Consider the following 16,355-nt stretch of genomic DNA (forward strand, 5'->3'; position numbering starts at 1 on the left):
CGTGGATTAGTTGACGGAATAGAATTAGGGGTGGGATTTCCTAAACACAAGAATATCACTGGCAGCATAGAGCAGTACTGTAACGTCAGTGATAAGTGGCAATTGTTATAATAGGTTTAACAGAACGTACGAACTAAAGATGCTACAGGCCTACGCGCTTACATCAAGCCATGATCATTCAATTGAACGCTTCTCTAAAGACGTAGAGTAAATCATAAATACAGACTCAGTATACAATTATGATGGTCGACCTTAATGTCAAAGTATGCAATAAACAGACCCGAGACCATGCAGTGGCGAAATATGGCATCGACTCTAGAAATGGCAGAGGGGAATTATTATTGTAGTTCGCAGAAGGTGACAATTTACTCGTCCTATTAACCTCGTTCAGAAAACAAGGTAACCATAAAGGCACGTGCAGAAGTCTGAATGACGAAATTAATAATGAAATTGGCTTCATTCTTGTGCTCACTTAGGCAATGTAAGGTATGCAGAAGTACTTGGCAAGATCCAATACAGTGGCTATAGAATTGTAAGAGCTCGTACTTTCTTAGCTATAAAAATTCCAAAGGCATACACTTGTACGCAAGAAGCCACATAATGACCTAGTGCTGAGAACGAAAGTCAAGGAATTAAGAGTTTCGCTCCTGAATTGATTCGATGCTCTAAATAATGTAAACAACGTTAGCGTCGACACAATGAACGTTAACGCCCAACATAAAGCTAGGTAAACTTTAGAATTCAATCAACAGATGAATTGTAGCAGACATCAGACGCTACAACACCAAGGGAATTGAGCAGGCTGTAAAAAGCGACAGAAGCCTCAAAGCTACGAAGGCAAACTTGTTCATAGTAAAAGTCTGATGTATGCATTGATGGACAAGGAAGGCAGATTCAAAACAAGCATGGATGAAACAGTTGAGGCAGCAGAGAAGTTTTACAGAGAGCTTTACAGAAGCCAAAACAACCAGAATGATATCACAAAGAGCAATAAGATCCCAGTGGAATATGACCTTCTACAAGTAGCCACGGATGTAGTAAAGAAAGCCCTGGAAGAAATGCAAAGACGAAAAGCGGCTAGTGAAGACAAGCAAACAGACGTGCTCAAACATTACGGTGAAACTGCGTTAGAAAAGTGGCCGCCTTATTACGAAGTGTCTCTTGACGAGAAGAATACCATATTCTTCCAAGATCGCAAACATCGTTTTCATTCACATCAAACTTGAACAATTTCAGAACAATTTCAGACTTGAACAATTTCAGGCCTAACAGCTTACTGTTCACTCTCTACAAATTATTTGAAAAATAATAGCTAATGAAATTAAGGTGCAATGAGAATTTAGTCAACCAAAGGACCAAGCAGGATTTTATACAGGCTACACCATAACAGACCCTATTCATACTATGAGATAGCCTAATGAAAAATTCATAGAATATAACCAACCCTATATGTAGTTTTCACTGGTTACGAGGAGGCATTTGACTGAGTCGAAACATCAGCAATAATACAAGCGCTATAAACTCATGCCATCGATGACCCTACATAAAAGACGACTAAACATGAAAGTCTCAAATGCAACGTACGATACAAAACTAGGTAAGCTTTGAAGGTCATTCAATAGGCAGAATGTAGTCGACATCAGACGGTACAGCATGAAGATAATTGATTAGGCTGTAAAAAGTGGCAGAGGCCTGGAAGCTGCGAATACACGTGCATAGGCAAGAGTCAGATGTACACATTACGGGACAAGGAATGCAGTGTCACAGAAAGAAACCTACAGTGGATCCACAGCCATCATAGTTGTTCTCAAGGAAAGCTACAGAGTCTTATTAAAGAACTTTGTAAGGTGGGGAGACACGATCGTTCCAATGCAAGTAATCGCGGATTTACAAGAAGGTTTCAGGGAACTAGATCTAGAAGAGTTAGGGACAATAATTAGAGGAGAGAATCTTAGTAACCTGCGATGCATCGACAACACTGCCTTGAGAAGTAACTCAGGGGACAAATTACAGCTGGTGATTACTTAACTGGACACGGAAAACACAAAACTAGGTTTGAAAATAATATGCACACAACTTAAGTAATGTGCAGCAGTTTCGGCAAAAAACAGCTCTTTGCGATAGGCGGAGATAGGCTGGAAGTTCTAAACAAAGATTTCTATTTAGGACAGCCAGTAAGCGCGGAAACGAACAATCAAAGTGAAATAAATAGAAAAATAAGGACAAGGTGGATCACAATTGGCAAGCATTTTGAAGTCATGCATGGCAATATGCCACTAACAATCAAGAGGAAAGTATATAACAGCTGCATCATGGTAGTACTTACCTACGGAGCAGAAACCAGGAGACTTACAGAAAGAGTTCAGCTTAAATTGAGAACGACGCAGAGAGAGATATGGAAAGGAAAATCATAGTACGTGTAACCTTAAAACCCAAGAGAGCAGAGTAGGTCATAGAACGAAGCGGTGTTAAAGATATCATAGTTTAAATAAAGAAGAAGAAATAGATACGGGCCAGGAACGTAGCACGTAGGCTAATAACCACTGGTCATTAGGGTAACTGACTGAATTCCCAGGTAAGCCAAACGCATGATGGGGAGACAAAAATTTGGGTGGGCCGATAAGATAGAAACGTTGACAGGTATAAAATATCAGCAGAAAGCGCAGGAATAGGTTGATTGGCAGATCACGGGAGAGTCCTTTGCCCTGCAGCGGGCGTAGTCAGGCTGATGATGATTATCTTTGTTCGACTTTGTTTCTTACGACGAATGGTACTAAATGCAGTGCCAAGATATCTGCATTGGGCCATGTGTGGCGCCACTTTACGTCATTTATTTATAGCTGCTATTGACAGAGAGTTGGCTTTAATTGTGGAATATGCCCCAGTGCTGCACGTTTTTAGAATTTCACATAGGTTGTTGATTTTTAGTAACCTAAGAGTTTAACCCTTCTGTGACAACCAGTGATGCCATGGATGATAATTTTACTTTGTTTAGTAACATGTCAAAATTTTACCCATGGGCTACCTTTATACGACAAGCTACGCTTTAACGTTCACGCTTTCATAGCTACACATTTGTTTGACCTACTGCCCTTGCTCTTGTGAAGCGCGTTTACCCTACGACTCGACGTACATTAAAGAGGACCGCAACATCTATGTGCCTTGAATTTGCATTGACGTGGTGCTGTCTTCAAAAATGCCGGAGAGCAATAACCACCTGGTATAGAGCCTAGATTCATCAGGATACGCTAGCTCTGTTTTATCAAGGTTAGCAGAATCCTTCGTTAAAAATTTGAAGGCCAAGCCGAAAACAATGCCGCTGGTGAATACAAGTCCATAGCTCAAGCTGCTTATGCACAAAGTATAATACAGCTCGAAGAAGGTGGCAAACAGCTACAAGACATCTATTTTCTTTTTCAGTACCTAGGAAACTAATCAGCTTCTGTCCACAAATTTCAGCACCACTGATTCTCACCCTTCGGGACAAAGAACATGCAATGCTGTTTGTCACATGCACGGTGTGCAGGGTTTACTAAATTCTACTTACTTGCGGCGAATTCGAATTAGCCGGCCTGGAAGCTGCGTTAGTGACGTATGATGAATGGTTCTTTGTTTTCTGTTTTCCAGCAAATTAGTTTTTGCCAGCGGTGAAAAGCTTTTCACAGTGTTTACGACAACAAGCTGTGACCTCCGATAGCAGGAGGTGGTGCGATGGCACTGAATGCTGATGTTTCACCGTGTCCGTGGCGGACGAAACCAGTAAGGATGTGCAGCGTGGCAAGGGTCACCTTTATCACAGCAGCGCTTTGCAACCTACGAGACTTTGAGCAACCTGGTCTGCCAGGGTTTCTTAGATCAAACCATTAACACCCGCTTTGTAGGCGAAGAGGATAGCTGAGAGCGTGTCAAACGAAAAGACCTCTGCGAAAAAACTGAGAGTGGAAAACCAGGCAGGTAACATGCAGGAGGGTACTTTGACCTACTCCTTTATTGATGAAGATATTGAATCTGATGAGGAAGCTTTAGTGGCATATAAAATGAGTAATTTGAGAGAATCGCTGTGGTATTCCGACGAATAGAGAAAATGGGAACCTTCTGCAAAATATTCAAATATTGTAGCCTCGGAAATTAATGCGCTAGCAAAAGAGAAATTGCGTTCTTTCCCATTGAACAAAGATGGAAGTTTCTCAGTCACTGTGGGCTTCCTTGCTTCAGCCAAAAGCTTGCTGTCGTGTGCGCACGCTTGCTAGTGAATCTATTCATTTTGCTGTCAAACATATCAAATGTATGAAAAATCAGACATGTGCCTCTACAGTACACAGAAAAACCTACAGAATATTTGACAGAGGCAGGAGTCACAACGACTCGACGCCAGGTCCGTTACATACGTCAGGAAGATGGCACTGTAAAAGTGCATTCACTGCGATGTGTGATTTCGCAATTGAAATATGACAGACCCATTTCATATAAACTATTCCTTGGATTTACCAACCATCTAGTTCACGAATATCTGCCCCTGCAAGACGCTTCTATAACTACCAGAGGTTCGCACATTCAGTGAAAAACTGCTGAGGAACAGGGCGCTAGAAAATGTGTGCCGAAGACCATCATTCCAATGACTCCAAATCGACAACGTGAGCTGAGTGTGCCGATTGCAAGGGGCCCCATGCTGCTTCTTTTTTTAGGTGTTCGCAGTACAAGGCTGCTTTTCAATATCAACATGACATCATCTATGGTCACACGCAACAGCATGATGCACCTGAGCCAAACATGTACAGTATGAAGCGTGCGTGACCTTCTCGACCGCAAACACCTCTACGCCAGGACCCTTTATTGACGTACGTACAAGGTGCAAGGGGACAGCGAAAGCAAGAGCAAAGTGTAGAGACATCAAAGAGCCAGCAGGAAGTTCGAAAAGAGTCTCAAGAGGGACCTCAAGAGAAAGGTAACCACTTGGTTAGCATCCCACAAAGCAAGAGCACATTGCGTTCAGTAAGTGTAACGCAACCAGACAACTCCTCTGTGTCGAAAGCTCATCTTCTCCATCAATGTTAATCTCGCCTTCAAAAGCCATGCTAGCAGCAATTGCACAAGTTGACAGCCTGCTGAGGTCAAAGCCACCTTCTCGATGCAACTGGTAGTGTTACAATTAGCCACAACAGTCACTGCGCAGACAAGACATGAATAACCATTATCAAAATGTCGCGATCTACCAGTGGAATGCAAGTAGAATTCGTCCTAAGTGTGCAGACTTCAGAAAATTTGTGGCTCAGAGCTCCTTTCCAGTGTTATGTACTACAGAGGCCGAGGTAGACAATACTTTTCAGTTTAGGCACTACGTTGTGTATAAGTCCTCCAGATTTATTGGACCAAGTAGAGCGATGATATGTGTGAGAAGAGATCTTCCATCAGTACAGTTAAATGCTATATGATCTGAATATCCAGAATACGTAGCATATGAAGTTACATTTGGTCGAGCAAATATAACCATAGTCAGCATTTATCTCCAGCCATCCATAATGGTCTCACTTTCTGCACTGACAGCACTTTTTGAGACGTAAACAAAAGCTGTGATATATTGCCGAGATTTCAACGCTCACGATATTATGCGGGAATTGCTAGAGAGATCTTCGCGGAAAGAACCTACAAAAAGCAATTCAGGATAGTTCGTTGTGCTTCTTTAAGGGCGGTTCAGTGATGTTCCTACAAGGTTTCAATTACTCTAGTTGCCTATACCTCACGCTCTCCTCACATGATATTGCATCTGGGGCTTCACGGTGAGCGGACATTGAAACAAGGGGTGGTGATGATTTGCCTTTTCTTATACAACATTCAAAAGTACGTCTTTTTAAATAGAGGCGTTCAGCAAATGAATCGAACTGGCAAGCATTTCTTTATCATACATCACACCAAACTAACGCTGTTACTGACACTAACAGCTTAGTATCAATCACAAAAAACAAATTGAAGCAGTGTTTCAAGGTTGTTAAAATTCCCGAAGGTTATGCTGGAGTAGACGCACAATACGAAAGACTTACGATAATTGGCCAAAGAGCCTAAAGAAAGCACTGATGCACGGGTCTACTTGAAGATTACTGCGACTGTCAAAAAAACGCATGACCGCATGAGCCGAAAACTGGGTAGACTAGGCACAAACCGCTTCCATTGGAAAAATTAGTTTTACGCGATTGCAGCGTGCCACCTGAGAACAGCAGCTGGCCCTGATTGGATAACACATGCGCCATTAAAAAACCTGGGTCCTGCGGCCACGAATACTTTGTTGAAGATATAGTTGCAAGAGTGGTCCTAATTCTCAAACTCGGCAAAACACCTGTATCCATAGAATCTATCCATACTGTCAGCCTCACTAGCGGTTTTTGTAAACTTATGAAAAAGAAAATGAACGCTTGACTTTAGTGGTGGATGGATTGTAAGAATGTGCTTCCAGAAAAAATTTACTGGCTTCCGTAGGTACCGGGGCACCATGGATGCCATTTTAGACCTTGTCACTTATGTAGGTCGTGAGAGGTTGTGTAAAAGAATCGTTGTTGCAGTGTTTCCATATATAAAGAGAGAATTTTACCCAGCCAGCATTGCTCATGTACTACATGGCTTAATTGAGTTGGGAATCGTTGGCAGAACACTAAGATGAATTGTAGGATTCTTAGTAGACAGGAAATTCTTCATTTACACGCCTAACGGGGAAAGTGAAGAACACTAAATTAGTCAAAGAGTTCCACAGGGTAGCGTACTTAGCCCAATTATATGTATTTGCATTATGGCGAAATTATCACATATCTTACCTACTAGTTTGAAATATTCATTATATGCACACGATTCATGCATTTGGGCAGCAGGCACGAGTATTCAAGCAGTTAAGCAAAAGTTTCAAGATAATCTGACAATAAATAATTACTTTTTCAGAGCAGACGCATACTTCTTTCTCATGGGAAAACAGCTGTACTTTCGTTCACAGGGTAATGCCTTAAAAAATCAAGCTTGAGGTAAACTCTCAGCGCATACAACTTTTGCGCGAGCACAAATATTTAGGGGTTATTTTAGACAAACGTCTGTCTTAAGCTCCCAAGATAAATTAATACAGGAAAAAGGAAAACTCCCTAATCAATATATTACGTCGACTGACCGGAGTGAAATAAGGTAGTTCATGTTCTTGTTTCTTGCGTGTACGTTCAGAAACCATGAGACAAAAAATAGCTTATTCTGCTCCAGTTTTACATGGGACATCTCGTAACTTATTGAAGAGGAACCAAATATTATTCGTCCGAAGCTTTCGCATAAGTTTTGATAAACCACGAGGGTCTACCAGTGCATGAGTGCTGGCGAAGTCTCTTCAACCGATTTTTTATGCTCTGAGACATACGGAAATTTGTCGGAATTACCTTCGGTTAGCAACTCAACACGCTAATCGTCCCCTATACCGAGCTATTCAGGAGAGATTAGCTTCACGAATACATAAAACTATAAAAGAAAGCAAGAGTTTACTGTCTTCACACAAATACTGGCCTCCATGTGCACCCCATTCACTATGGCGACTCTTTAATCTATATTTTACGACTTGTATTCCTGGATTAACTTGTAGGAATAATGTGCTTTTAAATGCTCAGCTTTAAGACATTTTTATACGAAATATGAAGACAGTATTCACGTGTACAACGACAGACCACGTCGAAACAAAGCTCTACGTCGGCATTCTTTGTGCCTGCATACTAAGCGAACAAAGCTTTAGGCTCAGCCATTTTACAACATCCACATTTGCAGAGCTTTTTGTAGTACTCTGTGCTTTACGCTTCATGTGCTTACCGCCAGATCCACTTCGATAAGTAGTTACCAGTGACTCACAGTCCTGGATTGTTTGTTTAAAAGGAATCAGCTTTGGCTATAAAGCTAATCTGCTCGCTTGTGAAATACAGTGGACTTAGGCTATAGCCAAAGATTAGAACCATATCATAATGTTCCAGTGGGTACCAAGCAACTGTGCAATCATAGAAAATGCATAGCTGATGGCATACCAGATGCAGCGCATCAGGCGAAAACTATATTCCTGCTTCTTCTACCAATAAGCGATGCACATTGTCTAATAAATAAGTGAAGCAGTAATTTCCGCTGGAAACCTGTTTCGAAAAGCATGCGCCAAACTCCCAGTTATATAACATTGATCCCGGTATTGAATGCAATATTTCAATAACGGTTAGCCAATCTGTTTAATCAGTCATCAGTAGGCTTCGACTTGGTATGGCCTACACAAAGGCCTTCCTGTATAGAATAAGGAAAGGTGACAGTCCTACTTGCTCATGGGGAGAAGCTCAAGAAAATGTTGAGCACATTCTTCTATATTGTAAAAATTATGACTGACCTCGAAAGAAACTTTTACAAAAAACTAAATTCCTTTGAATAAACGACCTTCATCAATCGTAAAAAATCTTGGGTACATGGACCAAAGGAAAGCTACAAGTCACTGCAGCGCGGGCAGTCGTTCACTTTCTTGAGAAATCAGAAATATCTCAGAAAAACTGAGCAAAAAAGAAAAAGTGGATCATCATTATTGTAACTGGCGTGTTTCATAACAGTATTTTTGTATTTCACAACCTCTTCGTGAAAGGCTTGCTGAAAGCAGTTCATGGCTTAAGATACAAGATCACCTCTGGCGTTTTATTTAACTTGCAAGTTTTGTGTGGACCTTTAATTTGGCGTCATGACTTGTGTTTTCACATACTCTGTGTAGTGTGGACACATTTCTGTGTGGTGGGGGCTTATTGCGTAAGTGTTATATGTGCATATGTATAGCCTTGTGTTTGCTACAAATTATGTGAATGTCGACTTTTGTGCAAGAGGACTAGCCGGCACAACGCAATGGCACCAACCCCTGCCTATATACATTCATTTAAAAAACCTGCTTTCAATTAAAATTAGGATCAGAGCCCGATTCTCTCAGCACTGTGAATCCTGCATGTGTGAGCTGGACCTTGCAAATATTCGAATAAATGGAAGGAGCAAGAACAATTCGCCACTTCTACTTTCGCAGACGTAATTTATCAATGTTAAGCGAGATGCGTGTAGTAATTACATAGCTGTCACCCTGGGTAAATATGGAGCACGCTTTTTTATGTTTTTTTCTTTATGCCTCAAGAGTGGAAATCATCATCCATGTCCTGCGCAACTGTAGCTGTGCACATGTGTGTAGGGATTCAAAACGAAGTTTTTTTTTCAAAAAAAGTTAGTTGCTAGTTGACACCCCCTCCTGTCGCATTTTTTTGTTTTTGGTCTATTTAGGTTGAGTTTTTTTTAATATTTATACACTATGAACCAACAAGAGCAAGAACACGTATTGGAATAACACAGTAAACTATGCATGCAGTGCATGGCCAAGAGTAGGCGAATTAACCATAGCTCCTCCAGTTTTCTCCTATATAATAACGATCGCATTTTGATTAAAGACGAAGCAATACATCTCAAGACTGCTATTAATAAAATACACAGAACCACTCCCTATTCAACGCCACTACATTATTTAGGCGACAGATCTGGGACAGCCTGTGGTCACAATCTGTCTTTTATGCTGAGGTACCGTTTCTTTTAAGAAATAATGAAAAAAAATATTCGGCAGATCTCACATACCAGAGAACCGACCTTATGGGAAGCATGCGGAGGGAAGCTGACATTGCTGCAATTTTCTTATCTATCGATGCGTCATGAAATGACGCTCAATATATGTAGAAATGTTGCACGCACAGACCTACGTTGAAGAGTTGCAGATGTTTATATAACCAGTTGTTGGCGCTAGCGCAATGATGCCAATTGGAACGTGCACATTTGCAACACCAGAAGATGATATGAAGCGCTTATGCTCACGAGGATGCTGGCCATCGACAATGCTACATAAATCAACTTCAGCGCATGGTGACTAACAAGAATTGACGTTAACCCGACGTTATGGCTTTGTCAAAGGAGTACATTTGCAAGGTTTATGAAATTGGGTAAGCACCATTGCAGCCATTATTGACGTTTCACGAAGATTAGCGTATATTCGAAAAGTAGTTCTGAGACCTGGCGTAGCTCTGTGGTAAAATTCTTCAATGCCACGCAGGATGCTTTAGTTTGATTGCAGCTGGGACCATGACATCTATTCTTTGCATTCATCAGGATGACGCTATAGATGTCGAGTATTTTTTAACACTCGTATGTTAAAATTGCCCATGTGTTCTCGTCGTTCCTATGTAGATACTAAGTGTCATCACCTGTGGTACAAACCAGAATACCAGCGGCCAATATCTGCAAGGCGATATGTGCCACTGTCTGACGGGAAGTGTTTGAGGACGTACGCAATGTGATTGTGACATCATTCATGTCTTGACCAGAGCGTGGAATTCGACAAACCATCTTACCTCCGACGCTACTTTTGGTTCATGCCAAGTTATGGGGGTCACCACGAGAACACCCAAACATAAGCGGCTAGATAAATAGATAGATAGATAGATAGATAGATAGATAGATAGATAGATAGATAGACAACAGATAGAGAAATAGATAGATAGATAGACAACAGATAGATAGATATATAGATAGATAGATAGATAGATAGATAGATAGATAGATAGATAGATAGATAGATAGATAGATAGATAGATAGATAGATAGATAGATAGATAGATACGATCAAATGTCACAGAAGTTCACTAAGAAAGTCTTCGCATTTAAAACCAGAAATTGTGTACGTTGTGCGAATGAAGTCCGAATGAAGTCGTGACATCAGCGCCTTTGCTCGTATCTATCTATAGATAGATAGATACGAGAAAAGGCGCTGATGTTGACTGGAAAGGCTTCGCATTTAAGAAAACACGTTCGGACAGCCTTCACTGATATTAGTTTCTATCAGCCACGTCTTCTAATACATTATTTCGCTGAGCTCGAGTGCACCAATTCTCGGACCAGCCTCTACTGCAACACTTTGGTGTGGGAGGTTGTTGTGCTGTGGGAGGTCGGTTGCAAAAAAACAGCCATGGGTATCTATATGCGTGTTTAAAGAATCTCAAAAAAACCATTTAGGAGCCCCTACTTTGGTATGCCGTATAATATTACCCTGGTTCTGGCCAGTGAGACATCGTGGCTGAAGACTTTTGTTTGATCTTTTTGTTGACCACTTCATTGGATGACTCAAAGGTGTTGCTTCACTGTGCGTTCATCTATGATAACCCATTTACCACACCAACTGGCGTTTTATTCATTGCTAGTCACTATCTTGCTCTCATTATAAAAATGCATAGCGTAAGAACTTTGAAATGTGACGAATGCGGTTAAATCGCCCACTTTAAACCCAACTGCTAAAAAAGACTCCAGTTACAACCAAATAGCTGTACGTGTCTCGGTTGATGAGCCTGGCGCGGCAAAGCTATAACAAAATGTTGCCGACGATAATGAATGACTTCACTTATCCGCTAATTGATTGAACAAAATTAGCATTTTCTTGTGATACATCGAACGAAATTATTCATTTATGTTTAGATGTGAACCTATTTCAAACTGTTTCTAAACCTGCACGTGGTACCCATGTTCTAGACCGTGTTCTTACGAACGCTCTTGAAAACTATAAGTAACATAGAACACGTGAATGGTTTCAGTGATCCCCATTTGCTTCAAGTGACAATAAACATAACACCATCCACGGCAGGACCCATAACAAAGCGATTTCGAGACTACAATAAAGGTAATTTCACTGCAATAACTACGGAACTAAGAAGATTTTTTAAACACAATGTGGCCCTCATTTTACTATAGGTTTGTGGAAGAGAGCTGGTTGTTGTTTAAAAATGCTTTGTGCGCGTTGGCAGACAATTATGTCCCGCTCGTTTCTAGAACAAATGATAGATTAGACCCTTGGTTCACAGTAAAGCTCAAGCGCATAAGGAGCAAAAAGAAACCGCTGTATAATATCGCCAAGAGCCTTCGAACATCATCCTCAAGGCAGAATTACAAATGCTATTTTAAAACATATTCCTCGGCTTTAGGCGAAGCAAAGGACAAATATTTCTCTAATGACCTTCCTGAACTACTTAAAAACAATCCAGCTAAGTTTTGGAAACTAATAAGCCCCAACCACGGATCTCATAATATCTGCTTACACAGCAGCAGCAATATTCCTCTTCCAAATAGCGAGTGTTTATCGGCTCTTAATTCATTCTTCAATTCCGTATTCACAGATGAGGATACTTCAAGCGTACCTTACGTTTCTGATTGAAACCATGAAACCTATAAATATCACAATAGAGGGACTGCCATCACTCATAAAATAACCTTAGGATGTCTTCTTCTTGTGGCTTAGACGGCATAAACTGAAACATGTTACGAAATACAGTAACTGTGTCAAGCGAAATTCTTTTTCACATATTTAAGCAGTCACTCGCGGCTGGCCTCCTTACTACAGACTGGAAAATGGCAAAGATCATACCGGTAAATAAAAGTGGCAATAAATCATCATGCGAAAATTACCGACCAATCTCCTTGACATGCATTTCTTGCAAGTTACTTCAACACATTATCGCCTCACAGATCTACAGACACCTTGAAGCTCACAAGTTCTTTTTTCATAATCAGCATGGTTTTAGAAAAGGCCTATCGTGCGAGACACAGTTGCTTGAATTTGTTACGGACCTACACACTAACTTGGACAACAACCAACAAACTGACTGCTTTTTTCTGGAATTTTTCGAAGGTGTTCAATCGCGTCGCACACTGTCGCCTTATTTCTAAACTTTCAGCTCTTCAATTGGACTTTTTCACTTTATCATAGCTCCGGAACTTTCTTTTTGAACGTTACCAGTTCACCATTGCAGATAACTTCTCGTCCTCCTTAACTGAAGTATCTCCTGGTGTACCAAAGAAAAGCGTCCTTGGTCCTTTGCTCTTTCTCATCTTTATTAACAATCTTCCACCTAGCGTGTCCTTCACTATAAGAATATTTGCTGACGACTGCATTGTCTATCGCACAATAGTTAATACAGACGATCATCTGGCACTTCAGCATGATCTCAAACAAATTAGTAACTGGTGCAGTAAATGGCTAATGTCATTGAATACGTCAAAATATAATTATAGTCATTTACTCGGAAACCTATAACTTCCCTACATTCATACAATATCAATAAAGACATTGTTGCAATAGCTACACGATAAAGTATCTAGGCGTTATATTCACTACAAATCTTTCTTGGTCAGAACACATGACCTCCGTTTCAGCCAAATCCTCCCAAATTTTGGGTTACTTGCGACGAAACTTAAAAAATACTCCTTCGAATGTTCGCAAATTAGCATACCTTACCCTCGTTCGCCCTCAACTCGAGTACGCTTCCCCTATTTGGTCCCCTCACCAAAAATACCTTACTGACATGTTGGAACGAATTCAGAACAGGGCAAGCCGCTTCATTTCTAACGATTACAGCTACCAATCTAGCGTCACACATATCAAACTTAAGCTATCCTTGCAATCATTGAGTACTCGACGTGAGATTGCCTTGCTAAGATTGTTTCACAAGTTCATTCATTTATCTCAGACAACACTAGCATGCTTGAGAAGGCCATACTTCACGTCACACAGGCTTCATAATCACCTTAGCTTTAACCGCACTTACGGATCAACACGTGCATTCAATTGCTCTGCGCTTCCATGTGCAGTCCGATGTTCAAATTCCCTGCCGGATAGCATCGCGTCTTTGTCAAACAATAATGCTTTTCGTGACGCATTGACCAACTATCTGGTCAACGAGGTGTAAAAATTTTCGCCATTACCGCAGTGTGCTCTCTTCTTTGTAATCTTTTTGCAGCCTCTTATTGTGTTGCACCATAGTGTCGCTTATATATTTCCTTATTATCTGTTTTATCTTTGCTAGTGTTGTTGATATCTTTTTATTTCGCACTGATATTATTATGTGATCGGCTACATGACCGCTGTTCATGGACTTTGTGTTTTTGTGACAACTATGGAAGTCCACTTCTTTGTACTGCCCCCCTTACACAGTGCCTCAACGGAGGCCTGTAAGGTATTTTTAAATAAATAATTAAATAATGTTCCCGATTGCCACTAGACGCGTACCTTGATGCAATAAATGAAAACTCACGTTGGGTAGAGAAATACTAGATCTGATGCGTGCGTCCGCGTGGCCATCCACAGCAATGCTAACGCCACCACCAAACCGTAGGGCATTCTTCTCCGTCTGCGTATATATTAGCGAACTGAGGTTGTAGTCACAAAATGTACACAAAGTATATTCTGAAACTTTTCATAGAAGCTCTTAAGGAACTCAGATTGATACCAGTTAAGAGTGCTTGAGGAAAAGACTCAGCCAGGACTGGTAAGAATCAGCAACCATAGCTCTGTTATTTTGGGTTTGTTGAACCACAATTGTAGACTGTTTCAAGAAGTCAAAAATAGCTTGAGGACCCGAGACACTGGGTCTTCACACAGCATCGCCGATTCGTAGGCCACTATTGTGTTCGTAGGAGCAGTAGTGTTAGAGGGTTGAGTCAACGCCCGGGTCACCACAGGTGGGAAAATCTAAATCATCAGACACAGAGGCCATACTCCATCGCAGCCAACGAATGTAACAGAGTATGACCCATGTCTGTGCCATACAGCTGTCGACCAAGAACACCTTTGGGACTTACGTTACTTTCCGATGTTCGAGTCTCGTGGCGACACGAGTGCAAGAGCCCCAAATTTGCTCGAGTTCTGAGCGTGCATTAACGCAGTTCCAACAGTTCGTGGTATACTGAAGCTCCTTGTGTATCCGCATATATATTTATCTATAGACTAGGCACTGGTACAAGCTACTAAGTATACGTTCGTTATCTGTGCACGCTGTTCTGAAAGCAATGCATTTGACTTTTGAAACTACTCTCACGCCATTATATCTTTAGGTATCTGATATCAACAGCGTATCTACTGAATAATCAACACCATTTTAGAGTCCGTTTTAAAATATTTCCATGCAACCCCCAGGACTCATAATAAAGTTACATCATCCGTCCATTCAAACAACTAATACTTGCAGTAAATCACACATACGCCATGATTCATCGCAATTTTAGTGAAATAAGTATAGGAAAGCACCCACCCTGTCATTATTCCCATTCCCTGCAGCAGCGACGTAATCACTATTCATCTGTAAGGCGTTATCTGCAGTTTCTTGGACTTTTGTCTTTTGATGAATCAAGACAAACTCATTGTATTTGGTAGCAAACCTTAAACCATCATAAATCACGCGTGCACAGCGTGTGACACCTGGCTGTTTCCTCACTCTTTCATCACGCTATTGATAAGAACTGACAGAAAACTTAGCCAAGAAAAGTATATGGGATGGTATAAAAAGTTTTTGGAAGTTATTTTAGGGCGATTCCGTGCTCAATATGACGCCTGTATACGGTCTTTTTGAAAAAGAGTTTCAAGCACCAGCGTAGCATTGTGCAGCAGAATACTCCACTGTCACGCAGGGCTCTCTTTTTCAAATCACAACCGGTCCTACACATGCTTTCCTCATTTTGAGAGATAGCGGTGACGAACATAAGGGTTGGTGGACAACTGCGACAACAAAATTGGATGTTGTTGTGAGCACATGACAGCTTCCGCTGTAATTATTTGGTGATACTCGGAGGTTTTGTAATGACGAAGAATAAGCCATGATTGTGGGCTCAGTTGACGTGAGCCACAAGGAACCAATGAGATGCAAAAAGATTTCATGCTTGGGATGCTTAAGAAAAAATACTACACTGTGTTTTTGTTTAACCGAGCAGCGCATCACAAGCATTAAGACGTACCAACTGTCGTGACACTGCGTACGAGCGCGACGCGTATGCGTGTCGCAATAAACACTAGACGAGCTTCTCTCTACGTGACGCCAACGAAAAGCCGCCTCTCTAGTGTGTGAACTGATTATATACATTCCGGAGGCCAAAGGGTAGCTAGGCGCACACGGTTGTCACTGCCTATTAGTTGTGACATCACATGCCGAATAAAAGCAATTGGTAACAGCACATCTTCCTTTTTTTTCAAGTAGATGCGCATTCACACATATATTGTAGAAAACCTGTTATCCAAAACGAAGTAACACACCAAAATCAAATAAGCAACATAAAGCAGGGCGTCAAATAAAAACATCAAAGCACTTCTCATCAATGTCCAACCGTATGGGCTTATTCACCACTCTGCCAAACCGCGGTACAATTGCATTAGGTTGGGACTCGCGCTGGGGCTGTAGGCCCCAGCGCGAGTCGGGAGCCCCATCTGAGTCTGTTGCAGTCGACCCATCTGACCACGCTCAGCTGCTTCGAGTTTGCTGTAAGTTCAT

At 41.2% G+C, this 16,355-nt stretch overlaps 1 protein-coding gene across 20 annotated transcripts in view; it reads right to left on the reverse strand.

Annotated features, from left to right (window-relative positions):
- The window catches only part of LOC119174053 (uncharacterized), a 461,603-nt gene that overhangs the window by 374,508 nt on the left and 70,740 nt on the right, over positions 1-16,355 (reverse strand). For 18 of the 20 annotated variants that reach the window (XR_012895535.1, XR_012895534.1, XM_075896324.1 and 15 more), the window contains one exon: positions 14,130-14,225. The exons of the other annotated variants lie outside the window; for them this stretch is intronic. Coding sequence is in view for 16 of the 18 variants with exons in the window: in XM_075896324.1 (XP_075752439.1) it covers positions 14,130-14,215 (86 nt within the window). In the remaining 2 variants the exon portion in view is untranslated. The remainder of the gene's footprint in view (positions 1-14,129; positions 14,226-16,355) is intronic. 20 annotated transcript variants of the gene reach the window in all.

The sequence above is a fragment of the Rhipicephalus microplus genome, chromosome 5 (genome assembly GCF_043290135.1).
Source record: "Rhipicephalus microplus isolate Deutch F79 chromosome 5, USDA_Rmic, whole genome shotgun sequence".
Classification (NCBI taxonomy): Eukaryota; Metazoa; Arthropoda; class Arachnida; order Ixodida; family Ixodidae; genus Rhipicephalus; species Rhipicephalus microplus.